The following is a 26,319-nucleotide window of genomic DNA, read 5'->3' as shown; positions in this document are numbered from 1 at the left end:
AGACAAGTTCTGTATTACTCCACTTATTTATTTATTTATTTATTTTTGAGACGGAGTATCTCTCTGTCACTCAGGCTGGAGTGCAATGGCATGATCTCGGCTCACTGCAGCCTTCACCTCCCAGGTTCAAATGATTCTCCTGCCTCAGCCTCCTGAGTAGCTGGGATTACAGGCATGTGCCATGTATTATATACATCATATAGGAGGGCCATAGAGTGGTCAAATACATAGAGACCAAAAGGAGAATGGTGGTTGTGGGGGACTGGGGAGAGAGGAAATGGGGAGCTAGTGTTTAATGAGTGCAGAGTTTGCGTTTGGGATGATAAAAAGTTCTGAGGATGATAGTGGTGACAGTTGTACAACAATGTGACTGTACTTAACACAACTAAACTGTACCCTGAAGAATGGTTAAGATGGAAGATTTTGTTATGTACATTTTACCAAAATTAATTTCTTTTTAATTCAAAAAGAGAAAAAAATGATATAGTAGATACACATAAGTTCTGTTCATCTCTTGGAGTTGCTGTAACAAGCACATTTCAACTCAAACCCAGGAAATAGATTTCGACTAGAGTCTCCGTACCTGACATGAGAATCCCACAGTGCCAGGAGGACAGACACAATTCTCTAAAAGAGATGCAACCTCTTCTTCTGGGTGCAGCTTTTCAGCCTTTCTGCCAACCTCCATTGAAATGTCTGAGATTCTGTGCAGCCATCATGTTAAGAGAGGAAACGCTAACATTTGAAAAACTTTCTAGAAACATAGCACATGACCTAACACTTGCATATATATGAAACCAGAGCTTTCTTCCCTGTTTGGAGTAGTTCCTGCTTGTGATTATAAGTGAAGTGTGTTAAAGCACATTACTAACTGTCATGACACACTTTAGACACTTTAGAATTTAAAAATAATGTGACACAAGTACACCTAAAAGACCTCTTGAAGTGCTGATTTGGCCAAGACCTAATGGCTTTCTTTATGGGCTAAAGTATTAGATGAGTAGGTGACAGCATTCTTTACACATCATTACGAAGACATGGGCATTTCAGTTTTCATGTGCAGAAATAGCAATTTTTTTTTTGCATTTTATCTTCAGCTAAGATTCCACCATTATGTCCTTATATTTTATATCGACATTAGCATGCTAGGTGGATACTTTAAGTTATAATTCACACATTCCATAATGATATTAATATTTAAAAATGTTTTGGGAAGGAACTGAACCACATGGATTAATAAAAATAGTAGGTAATGGAAGTGAAGTGAGTCAAATTCTTTCAGTTTGCTTTCAAATATGAAAATAACGGTCAAAATTCTAGAAGCTCCAAGTACCTGCTCTGCTGTAATCCTTGACCATATGATGCCTTGATGAGGATGTACTCAATATCGCTGAGGACAGACATAAAATCCTCTCGCGTGACAGGTTTTTCAGAAACAGAGTTAAAATATTTCCAAAAATTCTGTAGAATGAGAGACACATTCAATTAAGCTCAGAGGCCAAATTCTGACAGGCATAAAACTTATAAAGAATAAATTCTTTTATAAATTTCTCCAGAAATGAGCCATGTTCTGTGCATGCCGCTGAGTGTAACTGATAAAGACCTCCTGAAACCTCCATGGGCAGGCGCAGTGTCAGTCCCATTATCAATAGATATGCATTACCTAAGGCAGTGCCAGCCACACAGCGAACATCCAGTAAACATCTGCTGGAAGAATAAACACTTCCCAAATCTGAGCAAGTCCAAAGTCTCCTGTACCACTATCTCTATGCAGGTTGAAAATAGTACGCCAAGATAAAGAATTTAAGATGCAGTGCCCACTAAATTGACATAAAACTAATATACATTTCTTGAGAATTTGAAATTCAAACTGTTTTTGGAGATCTTGCTAATCTCACTGGAATTTTGATCCCAGGGTCTTCTTGCTCAGTCTCTCTGTCGCACAAGCTGGAGTACAGTGGCACAATCTCAGCTCACTGCAACCTCCGCCTCCTGGGTTCAAGAGATTCTCCTGCCTCAGCCTCCCAAGTAGCTGGGACTACAGGTGTGCGCCACCATGTCTGACTAATTTTTGTATTTTTAGTAGAGACGGGGTTTCATCATGTTGGACAGGCTGGTCTCAAACTCCTGACCTCAGGTGATCCACCCACCTCGGCTTCCCAAAGTGGTGGGATTACAGGTGTGAGCCACCGTACCTGGCTGCTCATTCTCTTATTAATGGCTTTCATCTTTCACTACATCCATAGCAAAGTCAATGTCTTTAAGGAACTTCTATGAAAAGATCCCATTATCACCTCTCTCATTGCTACTTCTTGTTCCTGTCTCACTCCATTCTCTGGGGCTGGTGCATCCATGTAAATGACTTGCTTTCTGATCCGACCACCTTTGATGAGAACTTGAGGCTCAAAATTGGAGGTGCCGATGCCATCCAAAGAATAGAAGGCCACGCTGTACTTCAGTTTGCCACCATAGGCCATGAGCTATCAAATAATAAAGTGTTGTTTACTTCTCTGACAAAGCTTTCACTTAAAAACATTTTATTGCAAGACTGCCACCATATGAGAGAAATCTTGTATCTTAAAAATACATCACATGGGTGAAATTTATTGTCTGGAATTTGCTTCCTTCTAATTCCATTTAATTATGGATTATTAAGTTGACCTAAGTTATATAGTTCCTTTCGAGAAAACAAACAAAAGTGAGCTCCAAAATAACAAATCAATGTGGTAGTGATGCAAATTATTTTCAAGCCCCTTTAGATTAAAAATTTCTCTATCTCCAGGAGCACTGGGTGCATATTTGCAAATTGTAAAGATCAGGGTGAATTCACACACAGACTCCAATGTTTATATAAACAAAAATCCAAGTGATGCCTTTCATGATCTTTTATAGTAGTTTTTCCCCCCTAAATGAGTGATAATTTCTTGAAAGGGGACTCCCAGGCCATAGCACCTAGGTTTGTACCAAGAGCATATCAGTAAACACAGTGGGTCCCATACCACGTAATGATATTTCAGTCAATGACAAACCACATATATGACCATGGTCTCATGAGATTATAATAATAACGTTCACACCTAATGACACATTCCCCTAGAATGTCTCTCCATTGTTAAGTGACACATGACTGTATATGTTTGTTGAATGACTGCTTTAGGAAGAACCAAATTAATATAACGTGAACTTAAAAAACTTTTAAAATTAATGAAAAATTTTAAGGAACCATATATTTGAGGAGACTTTTATGAGCATTAAACTTCTCTGATCCCACTTAAAAGAGGAAATTAATAACTACTTCTTTAAATGACAGGCCGGCCCAGACTATGGTGATTTTAAACAATTTCTGTATATCCTAGGAAGCACGGACTGGCTCTCGGCTGGGTGTGCACCTCACCTGGTCTCCTTGGAACTGCTGCGGCAGCCGCCAGTAAAACGGCTCTGCACGGATGTGCTGCCGGACGGTGGCGGCATCCAGCAGGAAGTCGGGGGCCTGGTAGTAAACCCCCTCGGTCGTGCCCCTCAAGTTACTCTGAGAAACCACATGCAGAAGAGGCTGATCGGAGCCCAGCGTTACCTAAACCACAAAAGGAGGGGAAAGTGCACTTCAAAATGCGAACTTTCCACTCCAGTTTCATTCTTTAGATTCCATCATTGTTTCACAGATGAAACAGCTTCATTATTAAAACAGAAACAGTAAAGACTTTTCCTTTAAACTAAACATCTGGAAGAAAATGAACTGAAAGTGCTTTAAACTACTGCCATTTAGGGCCAAACTGTTGCTACACTGGGGAAACGTTCAATGATATGCAGAAGACGGCTGAGATTTTGCAGTTCTATTTTCTCCCCAATGAAAGCTTTTCATAGATTAGCTAAGGAACAACATGGACAGCCTTTAGTTCAAGTTCCATTTACTTCCTCGGCCAGCAGAAGCTGAGCTCTGATTCATATTCTAACCCAAATTAGCTTCCTAGAATTTTGGATGCCATAAGAGCAAAATTTAATGTGAACACTTGGCTGTGTTTCCCACCCCCACCCACTTCCCAGGGGAGTGGGGTTAGAAGCAGAATGTTTTGGCTGTGTGTGACTTACTGGGGTCCTCACGTAGCCCTCCAGCTCTGAGCAGAGGTGGGACAGCCCGGAGCAGAAGCAGGGGCTGCAGCCCAGGGGGTTGTCTGCACGGAGAGCAAAGGTGCCCTCTCGACATTCGTTGCACTGAGGGCCAAAGACATTCTCCTAAAGGGGAGCAAATAAAGGACTCATTTTTGCCTAGAAAAGAGATGTGATTTCTGAACAAACAGAGACAAAATAGAACACAAACATAATTTTAAACATAATTATAGATGCACAAACATTAGTTTCCTCTAGCCAGGCCCTGAGCTTTCTGAGTGTCAGTTTTCTCAAAGATCCAATCAGTGATTCTCAAACACAGATGATTATCAGAATCATCTTGGAATCGTTTGGAAAATACAGAGTCCCTGATGAGAATGTCCTGAGACAACTCTGGAAGCCGCCTCGAGTCTCCAGGTGATTCTGATAATCCCTGGGTGTGCGCGCCACCGGCCAGGTGATAAATATTATTATTGTTATTATTATTATTATTATTATTATTATTTAAGGCAGAGTCTCGCTCTGTCACCCAGGCTGGAGTGCAATGGCGCAATCTTGGCTCACTGCAACCTCCACCACCTCCCGGGTTCAAGCGATTCTCCTGCCTCAGCCTCCCGAGTAGATGGGACTACAGGCGCCCGCCACCATGCCCAGCTAATTTTGTATTTTTAGTAGAGATGGGGTTTCGCCATGCTGGCCAGGCTGGTCTCGAACTCCTGACCTCAAGTGATTCACCCACCTTGGCCTTCCAAAGTGCTGGGATTACAGGTATGAGCCACCGTGCTTGGCCCAGGTGATTATTAAGACAAGGCCTGCTACTCTACTCGTCTATCATCACAGCTATTATCATAAGATGTGGCAGAGTCTGGGCGCGGTGGTTCACACCTGTAATCCCAGCACTTTGGGAGGTTGAGGCAGATGGATCACCTGAGGTCAGGAGTTCGAGACCAGCCTGGCCAATATGGCGAAACCCCGTCTCTACTAAAAATACAAAAATTTAGCCAGGCGTGGTGGTGGGCACCTCTAGTCCCAGCTACTCGGGAGGCTGAGGCAGGAGAATTGCTTGAACCCGGGAGGCAGAGGTTGCAGTGAGCCGAGATTGTGCCACTGCACTCCAGCCTGAGAGAGAGAGTGAGACTCTGTCTCTAAATAAATAAATAAGGCCGAAAACGGGGAGACTGATGCTTCCATTATTCCCAGGCCATGATATCTACATGAGTTTTCCTTCATATCTCCAGTCACCCATCAGCTAATTACCATCATCAAGCCAGAGGGCTCCCATCTCACCACCCATGGGAAAAGGACCAGAGGAGGTGGCTCTGACCTCCTAACAGCAAAGCACATTGGGAAAACTAACGGAAACACACAAAACTTATAATGACATTGAAGTCTTACCTCTTGGGAAAATAATAAACCCCGATTTCCTTCAATGTGGCCAGCACATACGGGAGCCCAATAACCTCACAGGGATCACATCACAAATCCCAAAGCCCTGAGAAACCTACCTCACCTGCATACTCAAGATACACAGCCACTCAGCCTCTGGGATATATGATTAAAACTTCAGGGCAGTTTTCAAATCGGTTCCATCAACTGACACTTGTAACAGTAAAAATTCAATTTCAAAAATCATCCATCACTCTAGAGGAGCATAAGAGACTTTGAACTCAGATGTGGAAGGGAGTGTGAACTCACTAGGAAAAGCATCCAAAACCTGGCTGCTTAGGTAAGTAGTCAAAGCCCAGGAGTCATGATGAGGAGCCAGAGACAGGATGAAATAGGAGGATGGATGGTAAATACCTTGCAAGGGCAGGCCCCGGTTTCCTCCACACAGCTGCAGAGACCCTGCTCCAGGTTGCAGGCGTCCCCCGACGTCCCCCTCAGGTCACAGTCACAGGGAACACAGTCGGGAAAGTCTCTGTAACCCAAGGAACACTGATCGCAGGCCCAGCCACCAAATTTTGACTTGCACTGGCAATGGCCGGTGACCACATCGCACCGATGATGAGTCGACCCCACGAGACTGCAATTGCAGGCCTGAGAGATGGGAAAACCAACTCAATAAAAAGGCAGATTTGATGCTTCCAAGTGCGCACATATTTGAATTACAGGAAAACACTACATATGGGGAAGTTCTACAAATGAACCATCTCTCTCTTGCTATTGCTGCATGGATTCACGTTGCCATGTGCCAACAGGAGACAGGCACTGTGTTGCCGGAAATCTGTGCATCTTAGTGGCACATGCGCATGGGGCCAAAATTGTGAACTGAAATTAAATTTACTAGGTCAAAACAAGTCTAACGAAATTACTGTAGAAATCAGGCCAGGCACAGTGGTTCATGCCTGCAATTATGGCACTTTGGGATACAGAGGTGGGAAGATCACTTGAGCCCAGGAGTTTGAGACCAGCCTGGACAACATAGTGAGACCCCCGTCTCTACAAATAATCAAAAAATTAGCTGGGCGTGATAGCACATGCCTGTAGTCCCAGCCACTTGCGGGGCTGAAGCGGGAGGATTGCTTGAGCCCAAGAGGTCAAGGATACAGTGAGCTTTGATGGTGTCACTGCACTCCAGCCTGGGTGACAGAGTAAGATCCTGTCTCAATTTAAAAAAAAAAAAGTAATTTCCTCTTGTTTCCAAAACACAAACTATACCCAAATTTAACTGAAGAAGGCTACATAGAAAACTGGAGGCCTCATGGTTTGGACATAAACCCCCAATAAAGTGATTTATTACTTTCTCTTGGAAGATAGTATACATTGCACAATATATTAAAGGACACTCAAATATTTTTTGGATTTTCTTTTTCTTTTTTTTTTTTTTTTGAGACAGAGAGACAGAGTCTCGCTCTGTTGCCCAGGCTGGAGTGCAGTGGCCCGATCTCGGCTCACTGCAAGCTCTGCCTCCCGGGTTCACGCCATTCTCCTGCCTCAGCCTCCTGAGTAGCTGGGACTACAGGCGCCCATCACCACGCCCAGCTAATTTTTTTTGTATTTTTAGTAGAGACGGGGTTTCACCGTGTTAGCCAGGATGGTCTCAATCTCCTGACCTTGTGATCTGCCCACCTCGGTCTCCCAAAGTGCTGGGATGACAGGTGTGAGCCACCGCGCCCAGCCATTTTTTGGATTTTTCTAACCATCAATGTAACAACTAGGTTCTTGAAGAAAACCTAGAATAAGGTGTCTTAAGGGTGTCGTGTCTTTCACTTTGATTCCTATCATCTGCACTAAGGTGTATTGTTTTTGTTTTTGATTTTTAAGATAGAGTCTTTCTCTGTTGTTCAGGCTGAAGTGCAGTGTTGCCATCACAGCTCACTACAGACTTGAATCCCTAGGCTCAAGTGATCCTCCTGCCTCAGTCTCCCAAGTAGCTGGGACCACAGGCGTGTGCCACCACACCAGGCTAAATTTTTTTTTAATCGTTATTTTTTGCAAAGACAGGGTCTTGCTTTGTTGCCCAGGCTGGTCTTGAATTCCTGGCTTCAAACGATCCTCCTGCCTCAGTCTCCCAAAGTGCAGTGATTACAGGTGTGAGCCACTGTGCCTGGCCCACATTGAGCTTTTTTTTTTTTTTTAAACTCACAAAACTATTCAACAGATTAAAGTCCAGAAAATATATAGAAGAACAGGCCTGAAACTTGCTACAGCAAAGCAACTCTCAGTTAAGCAAGAGCGTGGATGACAGCGCTCACCTGGCACCCCACCTCCGCATCGTAGCCCCAGTGCCCATCCTCACATTCTTCACACTTCACACCCTGTGTGTGAGGGGGGCAGACACACTCTCCAGTTTCTGGGTCGCAGGTATTCTGAGTGTGTGGGCAGTCACAGGCTGAAATAAAGATGAATGCTGGGTTACAGATTTGGGTGATGTCATTAAAGGGCTAAGAGCTGATGCTGTTATTTCCCTTTTATTAAGAGTCCAAGCCACTCTTCTCACTCCTAAAAGACACCTCACAATTCCCAAGACCCCTCCATGTCTCATGGAGGTAGCCGGCCCTCCATCTCAGGAGATGCTGAGGGAAGCGGGGAAATGGGGACAGGACAGGGGAAATAGAGAAGAGTGAAAAAGCCCTCACTAGGTGATCACAGAGGGAGCCAATATTTACTAAGCACTTACTGCAGGCCCAATGCCATGCTGAGGACTTTATATAGAACACTTACACTAACTTCTCAATGCAGATTCTCATTAGCATCCCCATTTTACAGATGAGGAAACTGAGGCCAAGCAAAGTTAAGTAATGAATCTAAGCTCCCACAATTAGTAGGCGGCAGAGCCGTGACCAAAACTTAGGCTTGTACCCTGATAGGGACCAGAAACCAGAAAAAAGGTATGAAATCCTCCAGGGAAAGAAGAGAAAAAGTAAAGGCACTTAACCAAAATTAGTTGGAAGTAGAGGGAGGGCCCAAGGAAAGCTCTGGGAATGACTACAAAGTCTCAAACAAGGAAATCAAGGCTTACGTGTACAGCTACCATCCTGGTAGGCGTAGAAGCCATGGGCACACCTGTCACACCTTTTCCCTGCCACACCTGGGACACAGTGACACTGGCCTTCATCCGTGCAGCCATCTGACATGGAGCCTGCCACGCTGCAGTTGCAGGGCCGGCAGCCATGGCCTGAGTCCAGCCCATAATAGCCATGCTGTTTCACCAAATGGGGAGAAAGTGGAAACCAACATACGTTTTAATAAATGACTCCTCATATTAGTATGTTCCAGAACACACACAGGGTATTTCATAGAATCATAAAGTATTCATGACACCATCCCCATCCCTTTACAGCAAACATCCACTCTCTAGACAGGCACGGCACTTGTCAGCCACACTTTGTGACATGGCTTGACTCTGTGTCCCCACCCAAATCGCAAATCGAATTGTAATCCCCATGTGTCAAAGGAGAGAGGTGATTTGATCATAGGGGCAGCTCCCCATGCTGTTCTAGTGATAGTGAATTCTCATGAGATCTGATGATTTTATAAGTGTTGACAGTTACTCTCTCCTGCTGCCTTGTAAAGAAGGTGCCTGCTTCCCCTTCCACCATGATTGTAAGTTTCCTGAGGCCTCTCCAACCATGCGAAACTGTGAGTCAATTAAACCTCCTTTGTGGATAAATTCCCCAGTCTTGGGTAGTATCTCTATAGCAGTGTGAGAACAGACTAATACACTTGGGGACTTAGCTCCTTCTGAGTCATGGATTCAATCGCCTCTGTACCAAGGCTAAGTTGTCAATTAGTCACATGCATCTTACCAAGCACTGGTCACACTGCTGTCCAGTCACGTTTGGTTTGCAGTCACAGAGCCCGGTCTCAAGATGGCACACGGCAGAATGGGAGCCTTTCACATGGCATTCACAGGCTAAACACATGCACACAAAGACATATTAACCCTCACTTCTGAGGATGGTTATCATAAGATCCGTCATCCCCAAAGGAAAAAAAAAATGTAAACTTTCAATGTTTCAAATCACAAAACTAAAAATAATATTATTGGCAATAACTTTAGAAGTTTAGCATTTTTCTGAAGAGTAAACTAAAACAGGGTTAGTGGAAGGATCCATCACAGGAAAAACACATTGAAGCTATTAAGACAATAATTAGCAAATTCGCTTAACCAATTTCATGACTTCCTGGACATATTTTAAATGAGCTACAAATTCCCATGAAAAACATGCAATGGAGATTTCAAAATCAACTTAGCCATTTCCTCTGATTCCAAACAGGTACATATTTAATATTTTAAAGCTCAGTTAAAACGTAATCTAAATAAGTACATATTAATATTATATTTCATAATTTAATGAAAAATATCTTTTCATTAAATATGATATCCCAGTTCTAAGTCATGAGTCATTTGTAGTTTCAGGTCAGATGGTTCCATTTTATCTACAGTTACAACATTGATGCTTAAAGCTACAAAGTTCCCTACCTTTGCAAAGTGATACAATCTTACGGGTCCAAAATATATTTAATCAATATTCACAGGGGAACCCTTAATAAGCACTTCAGTTAGAATATTTAACATGTTGGCTGTGCGCAGTGGCTCATGCCTGTAATCCCAGCACTTTGGGAGGACAAGGAAGGCGGATCACCTGAGGTCAGGCGTTCAAGACCAGCCTGGCCAACGTGGTGAAACCCCATCTCTACTAAAAATACAAAAATTAACCAGGCGTGGTGGCACGTGCCTGTAATCCCAGCTACTTGGGAGGCTGAGGCAGGAGAATCTCGTGAACCTGGGAGGCGGAGGTTGCAGTGAGCCAAGATCACACCACTGCATTCTAGCCTGAGCGACAAGTGTGAAACTCCATCTCAAAAAAAAAAAAAAAAAGAACATTTAATATGTTGCCTGACAAAATATTCCAGGTACTCTTTTTTTTTTTTTTGAGATGGAGTGTCACTCTGTCACCCAGGCTGGAGTGCAGTGGCGTGATCTCAGCTCACTGCAAGCTCCGCCTTTCGGGTTCACGCCATTCTCCTGCCTCGGCCTCCCGAGTAGCTGGGACTACAGGCGCCTGCCACCATGCCTGGCTAATTTTTTGTATTTTTAGTAGAGACAGGGTTTCACCGTGTTAGCCAGGGTGGTCTCAATCTCCTGACCTTGTGATCTGCCCGCCTCGGCCTTCCAAAGTGCTGGGATTACAGGCGTGAGCCACTGCGCCGGGCCCCCAGGCACTCTTTATAAATGTGTGGACTCAGAACATGTACAGTGTGTGTCATGACATAACAATGTAAGAAAAAAGAGAGAAAAACTTCACAAATAATGGAAGGCCTAAACACGACCTGGAGGCTGCAGCAAGAGTGCTGGACATGGGACATGACATGGGAAGGTCAGGGGCAGAGGAAACGTGCTGGGATCCGCCTCCTTCATGATCTAGGCCAGGCTGGCCGTCTGTTTTCCTGGAGTGGGGGCCTTAATGCTGCAGTCCCACGAGAGGCCCCATTCACCGGCGCCCTTCAGGGACTTGCTCCATCAACGCCGTAGCTGGACCGTGCGGACTCTGCTGCTAACTCCCCAGCACGTCCTTCTCCACTGCCCCCATCAAACACAAGACACCCCCTCCCTTTTACCCTCCATCAGAACATCCACCTCCCTGGCACGTTCGTCCAATCCAAGTTTCTCATGGTGTCCTCCTGGCCCCTTGTCTGCTACAACTGTTCTCCCTAAAGTCTCCAGAGATTTCCCAGGCACCAAATTCAGGGAGCAGTCTTCGGTCCCCCTCTTACCCCGTGGCTCTGCGGAAGGGACCCCGTGACCTCCCTCTCCCTTTTGCATCGCCCTCTTCCTGTGGTATTTGGGACGCCCACTCTCCTGCCCTCCCTCTTGTTTCTCGTGTGTCTCCCCTCCGTGTTTCATTTCAAGCCGCCTCTTTCTCTGGGGAATATTTAAAGTTCAATGCAAGTATGATCAATGCAAACTATTGATGATAATTTAAAAAATCATATTCACTGTATGATGTGTCTGTTAGTCTGTGCCTGTCACATTCAGTATTTCTTTGTACTTTCACCACAAACCAAGGAGGGAGGCGAAATAATGTTCTCTATTTCCGGTGTGAAATCTACAACTTGGAAAGATTAGATAACTTTCCATAGGTCACACTGCTATTACTAGTTCTCTCTCTGCAGTAATAATTATTATGGTAATTCTTTTTTTTTTTTTTTTTTTGAGACAGGGTCTCACTCCGTCACCCAGGCTGGAGTGCCGTGGCACGATCTCAGTTCACTGCCACCTCCGCCTCCCAGGCTCAAGTGATCCTCCCACCTCAGCCTCCCAAGTAGCTAGGAATACAGGCACTCACCACCACGCCCAGCTAATTTTTGTATTTTTAGTAGAGATGGGGTTTTGCCATGTTGGGCAGGCTGGTCTCGAACTCCTGACCTTAGGTGATCCACCTGCCTCAGCCTCCCAAAGTGCTGAGATTACAGGTGTGAACCACCATGCCCGGCCTATTATAGTAATTCTTAATTAAAATAGTATTTATGTTATAAATAGTACTAATTTAAAATAGTATTATTTTAGGCCAATTACTGAATAGCCAGGTACTTTATATATATTTTAATTCTCAGGAGTAGCTCACAATATAAAAATTATCCTCATTTAACTTATTTAATATAAGAGTCCTTTAATATTAGAGTTCTGTGAGGTTTCTCACCACCCTCATCTCCCTCAGCGCTCTACTCTACCTGGACGGCCTGTCCACACCTCCGGCTGCAGCCGCTGCCCCACAGCAGAGGCAGGAGGTGAACCTGACGATCAGTTTCTCCTCCTACCAAGCTTCAAGTGAGTGAGAGTTACGGGGGGTGGGGGGAAACAGATAAATACTGGGTTGAACTATACGCGCTTGCTTTAGAGAAGGTCAATCACACACAACACCGGCACTTGCACTTGGTTTAACCTAACAGAATATAAGAATGGGGGGCCTACAGGAAGTCCACAGAGGGAACCCTGTTATAGAAATGGAAGGACTGCTCGTGGGATATGCAGAAACAGTTCACAGGACTTTGTCTCATCGAAGCGAGGGGATGCGAGAGAAGGGATGAGAAAGGATAAAAGCTGTAAGTGTTCAGAAACCAGAGACAGCCTGGTCAGCATCAGCCCTACTAGCCCAGGCCCAGACCCAAACCCCAGCTGCTCTAACCGTCCTTCCTCCACCTTCCACCCTGTCATCAAGACCTATTTTACGTCTTCTCTTTTATCTCCATGGCAAAGGCCCTACCTGAAGCCCTCATCAATGCTTACCAGAAAGATTCATTTCCGGTCTTGTCTCCTAACCCAACACCCCTGGCAGCCATTCCCTCCTCAACGCTGGCAGCAGGGCGATATTCAAACACACAGCTCCAATCACACCCTGACCCGCTCCATGTCTGCACAAGTTGCTGGTGAGTCCCAGGACAGGGAGGACGAGGTGACCTCAGCACCTCAACACTGCACAGGAGACCCTTCCGACGTGGCTGCTTCCCACCTGTCAGCCCGAGACCTCCCCTTCCTGTCTCTGTCTTTTCCATTCTGGTCACTCTGTCTCCAGTGTCTACCTCAGGCAGGGCCTGCCCACTTGCCTGGGCCCATCTTCCCACACTGGTCACTCTTCTTGCGGCTCTTCTTCCCATCCTTCAAGTCTCAGATGAACAGCACCCCCTTCAGGAGGCAGCCCGGGCCACCCTGGGCTGATGGGCCTGCCCGCCTCCGTGCCTTCAAGTGCAACCCCCGACAGTCATTCATCGCCTTGACCTTCACAGTCTTGTCCTGTGGCTGCCAACCACACGTCTACCAAATGCTGGCGATGTGGCTGATGCAACCGAAGAACCAAATCTCTGAGTTTAAATTTAAATACTGAAGCGGTTTTGTCAACGTGGATGCCAATATTAAAGAAAATAATTTTTGGTACAGGATGGAAAATTTTAAATATGTTTGAACTACCTTTTCAATTGTAAATTTTCTGTAACCTACATGCAGATCAAGTACTTCTGAGGAAAATTTAGCATCCTAATTGAGCTGGGCTATAAAATATACATTCAATTTTGATGACTCAGTACTAAAAAAGAAAGTAAATATTGCTTAATACTTTTAAAACCTGATCACAGGACAAAATGCTAATTTTTAACATATCAGCTCAGATAAAATGTATTATTAAAATACATTTCACCTACTTCTTGTTACTATTGAAAAATGTGACTACTAAAAAATTTTAAATTACATGTGTGGTTTACATTGTATTTCTATTGGACAGCAGTGGTGTGAAAATATAATAATATATTATATTAATATAATATATAATATATTATAAAATATAATAATAATTGGTTTATTACTAGTAATTATAATAGCTACCATTTATTTCATGTCTAGAACATTAAATGTTATCGCACTGACTTCTCAGAAAGGCCTTGATATACACATATAATTATGTCTATTTTATGAATAACAAAATAGTGGCTCAGAGAGGCTAATAAATTAGCCCAATGTCACACAGTTGGTCCTGGAACAAAACTCACATTAGTCGAGACTCCAACACCTGGATCCACAGGTATGTTTTCCCCCCATACCATCATCATGTGTAGCTTCCCAGTAGACTTGAATCACAATTTCCCAACTACCTGTCACAGTTCTTAGTATAGCGTCTGGGATATACCGGACACTTAATAAACAATGAATGAACGGAGGAATGAATCACCAAGGCTTGCAGTAATGATGAAGAGAAATGACATGAAAATGATAAAAACATTCTACAAATCGTGAAGCCTTGTAGAAATGCTATTATCATAATTATCCTGGTATGATAGCCAGTCAAGGTGGCCACCTGCTGGAGATCAGCTTGATTGGCCCAGGGCCATAAAACATTTCCAATCTCTCCATGTGTGCCTGGGAAAGTATGTTTTCTGTACAGCTGGTGCCCTCTTGTGTCCCCACGTTGTAGTACCATAGTGTGACTGGCATTTATATGAAATACTCAAAATAATTTATAATTGCCACTTTTGTTCTTTCACTCCTTCAAAATCTGAGGGCTGAATCATCCCTCCGGCCAGGTCATCTGCTGTGTAGGAGAATCTAGTTTTCTCCATGATCCGTAATTTCAAGGCTCAAATTCAGCAGAGTGCCATAGGGGTCGGGCAGTTTTGGCACAGAGGGCTAAGATGCACCACACGGTGCTTTACGCAGTTTCTGGGGTTACAGTCTTACCATTTCCCACCCTTCATCTTGGAATCCCATCTGCCTCGTGCAGCCCCTGAAGCATCTCCCTTACAAATGTGACAGGCTCTGAGCTTCCCCACTTTCATTTCAGTCACGGGGAGCAGAGCCGGAACTCTGTCAAGTCACACTGGCTGCTCGAGTGGCAGGCTGCATCTTTCCAGGCCACTGACCCCTATGGGTTATGACTAACCAAGCTCAGGATAGGGTAGCTAGGGAAGAACTGGGTCGTGGGTCTGTATTTGATCAGAGACCCAGCATTAATGCAAGTAACCCCTCAAGAGAGTGTGACCTCCTAGGCTGGGCCCTGTGTGACACATGTGACTATACGGTTGAAGACTTCCTATGGCAATAAACAGCTGACCTGACTTCACGCTCACGCACTCACCGCGGCAGTTCTTGGCTGTCACAGCGTCCCCATAGAACCCGTCAGCACACCTTTCACAGTGGGCGCCATCTGTGTTCCCCAGGCACTTCAGGCACTCCCCGGTGACTGAGTCACAGTGACCAGCCTCCGAGGGGTCCACGTTGCCGCTGCAGTCACAGGGAACACAAGATTCGCCAGGCACTGTTGGGTTTCCATAGTAACCATCTGCGCATCTGTATCAAAGATTGAAAGCGGGATCAGACAAATGCAGTTACTTAAGGCCTTACCGCACTATCCAGGGACTCCCTGAATGGCTAATAAATCAGACGGACTCTGTTCCCTAAGATTTACTGTGAAAGGGATATGACTCCCCACTCGGGCATTCCCAGATCTCCTTCATCTGTCGCAATGAAGGGGGAGAGCGTCCAAAATGAGGCATAAATCCAGGGGACGTGCACCTGTTTCCAGGGCCAACTCTGACCCACCCCTGACCACTCCGGATGCCACACAGCCTCCTGCAGGCTCAGCCAGAGCTGGGCACTGAGACGCACACATAGGAAAGACAGCACTGGCCTTCAGGAGCCAGAAGACAGCTACTAAAGCAAACCACCTGTCATCTCCAGAACAGCCTGGAGCAATGGAATATTCAAATGTGTGAACCACAGATACCGACTCCTTGCTGCTTCCTATTGTTTTTGTTTTGTTTTGTTTTTTGAGATAGAGTCTCACTCTGTCTCCTAGGCTGGAGTGCAATGGCGCAATCTCCACTCGCTGCAACCTCCACCTCCCAGGTTCAAGTGATTCTCCTGCCTCAGCCTCCCAAGTAGCTAGGATTACAGGCACCCGCCGTCATGCCCGGCCTTTTGGTTTTTTTTTTTCTTTTTGTAGAGACAGGGTTTTACCATGTTGGTCAGCCTGGTCTCAAACTCCCAACCTCAGGTGATCCACCTGCCTCAGCCTCCCAAAGTCCTGGCATTACATGTGTGGGCCACCACACCCAGCCTATTGTTCTTGATGAGAACTCAGATTAGCCAGGAAAAGAGTACCGTTCTTTAAAAATTCCCAGTAAGGTTTAACATTAATTTTAAAACATGAAATACTGATTTTTCTCAATGATTCTATGAAATAACAATTATGCATCAAAACTCCAAAACCACACTTAACTACGCATTTAAAAATAAACACATAGAATTTATATTTAATTTTGAAAATGTGTTGAAGCCAGTGGATGCAGAGTACCTCTCACACCAAGCTCCTGAGTAGCCCGGGGCACACCGGTCACAGACCACTTCATCTCCATCATTGAGGTGGCAGGTGGGGCTGAAACTGTCAAAACATTAGAAATGAACAAAATTTTCCAATGGATGAAGCCGAATTTCTAACTATTTAAAATGCTTCATTTCTACTACTCCTGCGCTTCCAGACCTTCAATGAGACCTCCTTAGCTCAGAATCCGGGGCCTCTGGTCACACAGCCCACCTGTGAGCCTCAACCCCTCACGGACTCCTGGTCCCATGATCCAGGCACTGACACTCACTCCTCACTCCCTGCTCCCTACTCCTCTCGTTCTCAGCCCACAGCGCGCCTGCTTCTCCCGCTGTCTGCCTGGGTTAACCCAGCTCAGCCCCAGTGCCCAACTCAGCTGACGCTTCCTCCAGGAGGCCTGCTCGGGTGCTCCTAGGATGCTGGGTTCCCCAGCTCAGGTTCCCTGGCACTGACTTCCCACCTCAGAGCCCTGCCCATACCAGGGCAAAAGTGAGCTCACTCAAACACAAAGTGGTCAGGAGGCTCTCGCACCTCTCCAGGGACCCCCTGCTAACGGATGCCCCTTCCAACCCTATTCCTAAACCTTGAGGAGCCTGTGCAGGGTGGATGACAGTACCCACCCCCAATTTCATCATGAGTAACCCTGACTGCATCCTTTTTATATACTGGGAATTCTTTGAGAGTGGGTGAAGGAAGAGTTCTAAAGGTTAAACCAGCGAGAGACAGAGGCTTTTAAGCTGCTGGCCTGTGGCACGCACTTGCCCCAGCGTGACTATAAGGTCTTGCCTGGTACATCTCTTTCCATCTCCCTCCATGCCTTCTGTTCCATGGCCTGCTGCAATTCCTCAAATGGGTGATGCCTGTTCCTGCTGCCATGCCATGGCACGCCCAGCTCCATCTGCCTAGAATGCCCGTCTATGCTGCCTGTGGAATTCCTTCTCCTGCAAATCTGAGAGAAGAGCTTCCTGCACCCACCTAGGTAGGCTGGACACTGCTCTCCCTCCTCCCCACCATCTGGTGGACAGGTCTCACTACAGTCACGACCACACTGAGTCCCCTGGGGCCCACGGCCAGGTGAGAACAGTTTGCTATTCAGAACACCTGCTGTAAAACTCAGGACACAGTAGGCACTCCATAAATATCTGTTGAATCAATGAATGGATTTAGACTGCTCTTGTTTAGCCTCATGCATACATATTTTGGTCATTAGATCAAAAACTCCCTAAGTCGAGGGACAATGTTTTATTCCTCTCTGTATCCCTCTACCTCCTAGCCCACTGGTAAGTAGACAACATATACTTGTGAAACAACTGATGACCAAGAGGAATCAAGAGGGAAAACGGCGTGTATAGGTCCTTGCTGGCACACACCTCTTCTTGCCTGCTTTCATAAGCCAAACTTTGGTTTACAAGAAAATAACCCACCCCTCTGTCTTTAATCCAAATCAATTGTCACTGGGCAAAATTCACACACATATTACACACACAGTCTTGCTCTGAAGTCATTAGTACGCATCTGGGTGGGAATCCTGGCCATGCTGGCAGGAACCGTTGATGAGGTCTGAGGCTTACTTGTTGGAGGCTATGGTGAGAGGGCAGGCGCAGGGCTGGCAGTCCCCAGGTGTCCCTCGGGAAGGCTCCCCGTAGAAGCCGGGCAAGCACTGCTCACAGTGGTCACCGGTGGTGTTGTGCGCACACGCCTAGGAACATGCACCAGAAGAATCAGCTCAGGTTGTCTTAAAGGATTTTCAGATTTATCTATAAGCAACTTGAAGTCCAAGTGGAAAAAAAAAAGACAAAATGCTAAAACCAGTCACCAACCTCTGAGCTATATGAGGAAGGCCTCCTGTTTTCAGATTAATATCAGCAAGTGTAATTTGTATAAATTGGAAACCTGAGAGCTTTCTCTCTGACTGATGAGCATGGACAAGGGCAGGAGATGGAGGATCAAGTTTTTGCAAACATGACAGCAAGTGCTGCTTCGGCCAGAACCTTCCGACTGCTACTCTAAGGGGAATTCTGATGAAGAGTGGGATATGCACGTGGTCTCACAGTGTCCGCCTCCAACTGTTTTTTAGTTGCAAAAGGAAAGAATCGTTCATATATAGTGGAAAAATTGACCAACACCTTGCCTGTGTAATCAGAATTAATATCACCAATGAGGGCCAGACAGACACTGGGACTCCCATTGGCAGTGCTCTGAGAGACTCATCCTTGACAAAGTATTCCGGCCTGAATAATCTATGAGAAACAAAAGAAGGGCCCAGAACCAAGGACATTCTATTTTTAAAAAAAAATGACTATATTCGGCCAGGCGCGGTGGCTCATGCCTGTAATCCCAGCACTTTGGGAGGCCAAGGCAGGTGGATTGCGAGGTCAGGAGATCAACACAACCCTGGCTAACACGGTGAAATCCCGTCTCTACTAAAAAGACAAAAAATTAGCCGGGCGTGGTGGCGGGCGCCTGTAGTCCCAGCTACCCGGGAGGCTGAGGCAGGAGAATGGCGTGAACCTGGGAGATGGAGCTTGCAGTCAGCTGAGATGGCGCCACTGCCTGGGTGACAGCGAGACTCCATCTCAAAAAAAAAAAAAAAAAAAAAAGATTATATTATTCAAAATGCCAATAGCATAAAATACAAAGAAAGGCAGTAGAAACATTTCCTGTTAAAAGCCTAAGGAGACACGACAATAAAATTCAACATCTGATCCTAGATGGGGGCCTGTGCTGGAGGGAAGGATGCTATACAGGACATAATTGGGTCAACTGACAAAACTGAGAAACAGGTGGTAGGTTAGAAAAAGTAGAGTACCAGCGTTACATTTACTTAAGTTGATAAGTGTACTATGGTTATACAAGAGACAAGCCTTATTCTTGCAATATACACACCAAAATGGCCATTGTCTATGCAAACTATTCTCAAGGAGTTTAGAAAAACATACTATAATTAGATAGGTAGACAGATAATGATATTAATAAGGCAAATGGGGAAAATGGCAACAACACGGGAGTCTAGATAAATGGCAGGTGTTCTACGTACCATTCTTATTCTTACAAATCTTGGGTAAACTCCTAATTATTTCCAAATAAAGAGGTGGGTTTTTTTTATGGGGAATGAAAATAACTAGACATGAGAAACAACAACAACAACAAAAAGCAATCCACAATCAGGAAAAAAAAAAAAAACCCAGTCATTAGAAACATGCCCACAAATCACAGAGATGATGGAATTGGCAGGCTTGTAAAACATAGGCCAGGCGCGGTGGTTCACGCCTGTAATCCTAGCACTTTGGGAGGCCAAGGTGGGTGGATCACCTGAGGTCAGGAGTTCGAGACCAGCCTGGCCAACAGGGAGAAACCCCATCTCTACTAAAAATACAAAAATTAGCCAGGCGTGGTGGTGTGCACCTGTAATCCTAGCTACTTAGGAAGCTGAGGTGGGAGAATTGCATGAACCTGGGAGGCAGAGGTTGCAGTGAGCCAAGATCACGTGACTGCACTCCAGCCTGGGCAACAGAGAGAGACTCCATCTCAAAACAAAAACAAAAAAGCTATTATAAGCATGCTCAAAGACTTGAAGGAAACATAAACACTGTGAAAAGAGAAATGCAAGATATAAAGTAGGACCAAGTAGAACTTCTAGAACTAGAAGCTACCATATCCAAAATGAAGTACTGAATGGGTGGGCATCGGCTTCAACATTGTAGGAGAAAAGACGAGTGAATTTGAAGACAACAACAGAAACTCAAACTTTAGGAAAAAACAAAAGATCCCAGCCTCTATCATCTGTGGATCAATGTCACGTGCAATTAGATTGGAGTGGGAAGCTGAAAAGCTATTTGGTCAAAACTTTTCATAAGCTGATAGCTACAAACTCACAAATTCTAGAAGCTCAATAAACCCCCAGCATAAAGAAATACACACCAAGGTACAGTCAAAGTGTTCAAACCCAGGGACACAGAGACCCTCCTAACAGCAGGCAGAGAAAAAAGGCAGAATAACACACAGAAATAAGCAGATGACCACCAACTAACTTCTCACCTGAAGCCATGTAAGCCACAAGGCAACAGAACAATTTTAAAGTACTGAAAGAGAAATCTGTAAAAATCAATTTCAAAACTGAAGGCAAGCCTTTTTCAGATAAAGGAGAGTTAAGAGAATCTGTCAACCAGCAGATCTGCACTACAGAAAGGCTAACAATCCAGGCTGTAGAAAGGTGGTACCTACTAGATGAAATCATAGATCTATACCAGCGAATGAAGAGCACTGGAAATGGTACATACATGAAAAAATATGAAAAACTTTCCCCCCCTCATTTAAAACATTCTAAAAGAAAGTGCAGTCGGTGGTTAGGAGGTGTGCAGGAGCAAAGGGGAGGGGTGCGGAGGTCGGCACTGGGGCCAGGACCAGGCACCACTGACCCCCGGGCAGCTACGGGCTCGAAGGGAGCGGGGCTTGTTCTGCACACGTGTGTGGCTGCTCCTCTTGGTGTGCACCTCAGCTCCCATTTCCCCGTGTCCCCTTCTCCTACGGCCACTCATTTTACATACTTTTATTGGTCATTTTTCATCTAGCAATTTAGTATTTCCAGTTTCTAAACCATATACATTTCCATCATTCCTCAGGTTGATGAAAGTTTTCCCATATACCACATTTAATTTGGAATTGTAAGCATTTGTATTACATCCATTTTACTCCAGGGTTTCACCAGTTTTACTTAGGGTTATCCTAGACCAGAGCATCTAAACTGGAATATGAATCTATTAATAAGTGCACCTGCACCTGGGTTACCTGTAGACTCTGGTTCAGGGGATCTGAGGTGGGGCCTGAGTTTCTGCACTTCTAGCAAGCTCCCAGGTGATGCCCACACTGCTGGTCCTCAGACAACAGAGTCTTAGACCCTTTTTTCCTTCCCATCCTTCATAGGACCTTGGGTTTGATAATGAATCCAAATTAATTCAAGATGCAACTGGTCTTAGTAAAGGGTTACATGGTTGAGCTAAAAGTATTCTGCAGAGTAACTGCAATTTCATTTTAAAAATATTTGATAATGCTCATTTGGAACATGTCTATGGTATGTTTTCTTTGATCAAGGAGTCAGATAGTGCTTTCTTTCTCTTTGGGGAAACTAGTATGTAGTCCTGTTGAAAAACCCACTGAGGGTCTGTTTCAGTGCTTTTTCAGGCGTGTGCCACCAGCCCTTTACCTGACTGTCCCTGTTGGTCAATCTGGTGTGTGAAGGAATGAGACTATTCCTCTCCTTGGGGAGGAAAAACATCTTTCGATTGAAAAAAGAAAGACATGAGGGCCCAAGACATGCACAATTTACTGTGATGCCATTCTTTTTTCTAAATCATGCCAAGCTGCAAGGAAAATACACAGGCTTCTCCTTTGAATAAAGAGCTAAGAGAGCTCAGAGAGAAAAACAGGGGCTCTAAGAGCAACTGGAACCTCATCTCTAATGAACTGTAAATAAAGAATTAACTCCTGCAAGCTAGATAGTTATACGCAAGGCCCAGGGCTATGCACAACTACACAAAAGGAAGAATTCAAGCTTGTTTTTACAATATATTAGAAAAAAAAAAAACCAGCAAGGTTAGATTTAACAGATATATGATGCTACCATGTTTTTTGTATTTCCTTAAATTCTAATTTACATTTTTATTATTTTTGCCCTCTCAAACATTAATTAAGAAGGGAGAAATAGTAACTTCAGAGTGGAAAAACCTAGCAGACATCACCTAATTCAAGTGACCCAGATTAAGATCCCCAGGAAGAAGACACAATGATATCCTATCCATCTGCTCTCAATGAGAGGGCACGGCACCTCCACGTCTTCTGGTCAAAAATGTGTAACCTCAACCTAGTCATAGGAAAGCATCAGACAAGCCCTGGCTGGGGGACATTCCACAGAATGCTCAGTGCTCTTCAAAAGTGTCAGAGTCATGAAGGACAAGGAAGTCTGAGGAACTTTCCTAGAGGAGAGGAGACTAAAAAGGCAAAGTCACTGAATGGTGTGGGGTCCTGGGTTCGATCCTACAAAAAAAAGGAGCATGGGTGAAAAACTGACGAAATCAGAATGTGGGGTGCAGTGTAGTTCATCTCATCGTGCTACTTCTTCATTCTGATAACTCCACTCTGGTTATGCAAGATGGTAGCATTAGGGGATGCTGAGGGAAGGTTACTTCAGAACTCTCTGTACTTCTGTAACTCTTTCATAGCTCTTCTGTAAGTCTAAAATTATTTCCAAAACATGTTTAAAGCTATAAAATTATTATTTATTCAAATTAAAGCTTTAAGGCCAGCTGCTATTTAGCATTATCACTTTAATATGAATATATATTTGTGAACATATATTAATGGAAGCATGAGAAATCTACTCTTTCAGCCTAGCTACAAAAGACATAAGTGGCAGAACCACAGCCTGCTGTACCCCCCACCCCACCCCACCCCAAATGCTGGCAGGAGGCCTTGCAAACCCAAATGGCAAAAGAAAGGAGGTGAAAAAAAAGCAACCACCTCATCAAGCGGTTGGAAGCTGTGCACCTGAGGAAAGCAATCCTGGAGGGACTGAGTCTGCCTGTAAAGCACCCCTTCATGCAATTCCTACAGAAGCTTTACTTACAGAACAAAGGGCAAAACAAAAGTTTTACTTACAGAATAAAGAAAAATTAAGTTCTAATTCTAGAGACACTAAGCCATCCTGGACATCATTCTAAGATCTTCTCCCTGGGTCTGGTAATTAATTTTCCCTAACTCTGTGACTCAGTCAATCTCTTTTGGAAAAAGCATGAACATTTCCCTGCCAGGCGACCAGGGTACAGCTGATCAGCATATGCAGTCACTCCACCTCTGAGGATCAAACCCATGAGACCCCAGAGTGTGGCCTGGCTTCAGGGCATAGGGCCTAGAAGAATTCCTGACTGAAGTCAAGAAACAAGTCTTGCCCCATACCTGCCCCAAAGTTCATTCTCAAGATTAACTACCTATTTCTTAAGCCCTGTTTCAACTCATATTGCATGAAAGAAGTACCTGTTTGATTAATTTATCCCAACTAACTATAAAGCATGGTATATAAGTGAGTGTGATTATACTTTATTCTTCTTCTTAGGGTATATTATGTAATATCATGATTAAAAAAAAATACTAGCATTGTCTGTGGCCTCAGCTACTTGGAGGGTTGAGGTGGGAGGACCATTTGAGCCCAGAAGGTCCAGGGCTGCAGTAAGCAGTGTTGGTGCCACCACACTCCAGCCTGGGTGACAAGGTAAGACCCTGTCTCAAATAAATAAATAAATAAATAAATATTAGCACTCTCATCTAAAGATCCTATGCTTTGTATTTAATAAGTAGACAACATTTTTTACCTTTCTATTGCTTTATAGTCTCAGCAAATAAAAACAATTACTTTATATTATTCTAATAAAAAGAACTATAATGAAGTTGTATATCCCTTTTCCACTATTACCAAAGTAACTTTTTTCAAAAAAAAAACGGGAAACATTTCATGACATGAGCTTAAATCTGTAAATTTTCTTTGGGGTCTATGAGGCTAGGGTTATTCCGTGGAGGAAGCACTTAAAAAAAATCACTTGTACACAGCAAATGGCTCTGAATTGAGGAGGAGAGGGCACCTGAGCTACAGTGAGAGACTCACAATGCAAACGCCGTGAACATTGCACTCAGCTGCATGGCCGTGGCATTCACAGGGTTGACAAATTCCTCCAAAGAGTATTCCATCCACGCGGTAATAGCCAGAGAGGCACGACTGCAAGAGAAGGGAAAGTCATCCTCTTTCCACTACGTTACAAACAGAAACTGCTCAGTTGCCAGAGTACAGAAATGTCTTTTTTCTTAAACATCTTAACTGAGGTATCATTTACATGCTACACCATTCACCCATTTTAAGTGTACAATTCAATGACTTTTAGTAAAAACCCTACCGAGCTGTGCAACCATCACCATAATCCAGTTCCTTATTTCTTTTTAAAGGTAGAAACACACACACAAAAACGTAATGGTTGTGCAATGAGTCTTACGGCCTATTCTTGTTATGGTATTAATATCAATATGTTTGTCCAAGTGATTTCAAAATATTTTTAGCAACAGATTACTTTCATTGAGGATTCCAAGTGCATTTTCATATATTTCACATGTAAGGTGGAGCCCACCAAAGTAAAATAGCGAGGGGCCATAAAAGGTCTCAAAATAGGGCTGGCTTGTCTAAAGCTACCCAGGTCACATGCTGGTGATTTGTAAATGTTCAGATATGATCAAGTTCCATCCTCCTTAGAAACACAGTCAATGGCATGCGTATTGCAAGTTTCTTGTTGACTAAGGCAGGAGGGCAGCACTAAGTCAGAATATTGTCCGGTGCTCCAGCCCATTCCTGGTGGAGGAATCTGATTTTTTTAAACAATGTGACTTCTAATATTTCTATTGCCCAAAAAAGACTGAGCCAAACATTGGGCTGCTAAAGCTAAAAATCAAATGTTTGCCATGACATCCCCTTCAGTGCACTGTTTTCCCCTCAGGAAGGAACAAAAGGAAAAAGACAGGAAGAGAGAAGCGTCACCTCACAGGAGGTCCCTGTGTAGCCTTGCGGACATTCACAGTGCTCCACATCAGCGGCCACCACCAGGTCGATGGCATTAGAGCTGGCTATGTCCAGAGAGACGGACTCCAACCTACAAACAGACAGATTGTTATGTGACTCACACGCTCGCAAATACATCTCACATCTCAATGAAGATGGGCTCCTAAAAGATTTAAATCCAGCCGGGCGCAGTGGCTCACGCCTGTAATCCCAGCACTTTGGGAGGCCAAGGTGGGTGGATCACGAGGTCAGGAGATCGAGACCATCCTGGCTAATACGGTGAAACTATTAAAAATACAAAATTAGCCGGGCATGGTGGCATGTGCCTGTAGTCCCAGCTACTCAGGAGGCTGAGGCAGGAGAATCGCTTGATCCTGGGAGGCAGAGCTTGCAGTGAGCTGAGATCACACCACTGCACTCCAGCCTGGGCGATAGAGGGAGACTCTGTCTCAAAAAAAAAAAAAAAAAAGACTTAAATCCAATAAAAGGGTGATGTGATTTTTGTAAATAACTAAAGGTCTTTCACAACAATATATTCTCTGGGAGCCATCATTATTCCCTGGAAATGCCTTCAATGTTTGGTACAAAGTCATGCTGCTGCCCACAGATGACTGTGGGAAAGGTCTGGTGTTGCCTATTTGGAGTTGAAGCACCTCAGAAAAATTAATCCATTCAATTATCACAAATAGAAAGATTACCCTTAAATGTGTCATGCTATGTTTGTGTTAGATGCATACAACTTTTTTTTTTTGAGACAAAGTCTCGTTGTGCTGCCCCAGCTGGAGTGCAGTGCCTTAACCTCAGCTCACTGCAACGTGCACCTCCTGGGTTCAAATGATTCTCATGCCTCAGCCTCCTGAATAGCTGGGACTACAGGCATGCGCCACCATGCCTGGCTAATTTTTTGTATTTTTAGTAGAGATGGGGTTTCACCATGTTGGCCAGGCTGGTCTCAAACTCCTGACCTCACGCAATCCACCTGCCTCGGCCTCCCAAAGTGCTGGGATTACAGGTGTGAGCCACCATGCCCAGCCTAGCTGCATACAACTTTTATGCTTGGCACGGCATTGCCAGAAATTGTCCTCCCGAAAGTAATCAAATGACCAACGATGGATACGTTCACTTAAATGGACTGAGTAAAAGCTAAGACCATTAACATTAGGATGGTGAGAACCAGGTGCAACATGGTCCAGACAATCGCTAACTCATCGTGCATTTCCCAGAAACCCCCTTTGAAAGTTTCTCATCCTAATGTCAAGTCTGTCTTCTACTGGATACACTTGATGTGGATAACTGTTCTTACGT

At 44.4% G+C, this 26,319-nt stretch overlaps 1 protein-coding gene across 4 annotated transcripts in view; it reads right to left on the bottom strand.

The window, feature by feature from the left end:
- The window catches only part of LAMA1 (laminin subunit alpha 1), a 175,711-nt gene that overhangs the window by 67,409 nt on the left and 81,983 nt on the right, over window positions 1-26,319 (bottom strand). For all 4 annotated transcript variants that reach the window (XR_010152023.1, XM_009433670.5, XM_001141549.7 and 1 more), the window contains exons 15-28: window positions 24,994-25,105; window positions 24,076-24,186; window positions 17,993-18,120; window positions 16,395-16,481; window positions 15,177-15,388; window positions 9,357-9,463; window positions 8,570-8,750; window positions 7,803-7,939; window positions 5,908-6,144; window positions 4,090-4,233; window positions 3,395-3,574; window positions 2,295-2,480; window positions 1,334-1,461; window positions 584-704 (exon numbers count right to left, since the gene is read on the bottom strand). Coding sequence is in view for 3 of the 4 variants with exons in the window: in XM_009433670.5 (XP_009431945.4) it covers window positions 584-704; window positions 1,334-1,461; window positions 2,295-2,480; window positions 3,395-3,574; window positions 4,090-4,233; window positions 5,908-6,144; window positions 7,803-7,939; window positions 8,570-8,750; window positions 9,357-9,463; window positions 15,177-15,388; window positions 16,395-16,481; window positions 17,993-18,120; window positions 24,076-24,186; window positions 24,994-25,105 (2,071 nt within the window). In the remaining variant the exon portion in view is untranslated. The remainder of the gene's footprint in view (window positions 1-583; window positions 705-1,333; window positions 1,462-2,294; window positions 2,481-3,394; window positions 3,575-4,089; window positions 4,234-5,907; window positions 6,145-7,802; window positions 7,940-8,569; window positions 8,751-9,356; window positions 9,464-15,176; window positions 15,389-16,394; window positions 16,482-17,992; window positions 18,121-24,075; window positions 24,187-24,993; window positions 25,106-26,319) is intronic.

Source organism: Pan troglodytes, chromosome 17 (assembly GCF_028858775.2).
Source record: "Pan troglodytes isolate AG18354 chromosome 17, NHGRI_mPanTro3-v2.0_pri, whole genome shotgun sequence".
Classification (NCBI taxonomy): Eukaryota; Metazoa; Chordata; class Mammalia; order Primates; family Hominidae; genus Pan; species Pan troglodytes.
The sequence above is the reverse complement of the archived record's forward strand: the minus strand, read 5'-3'. Positions and strand labels throughout refer to the sequence as shown.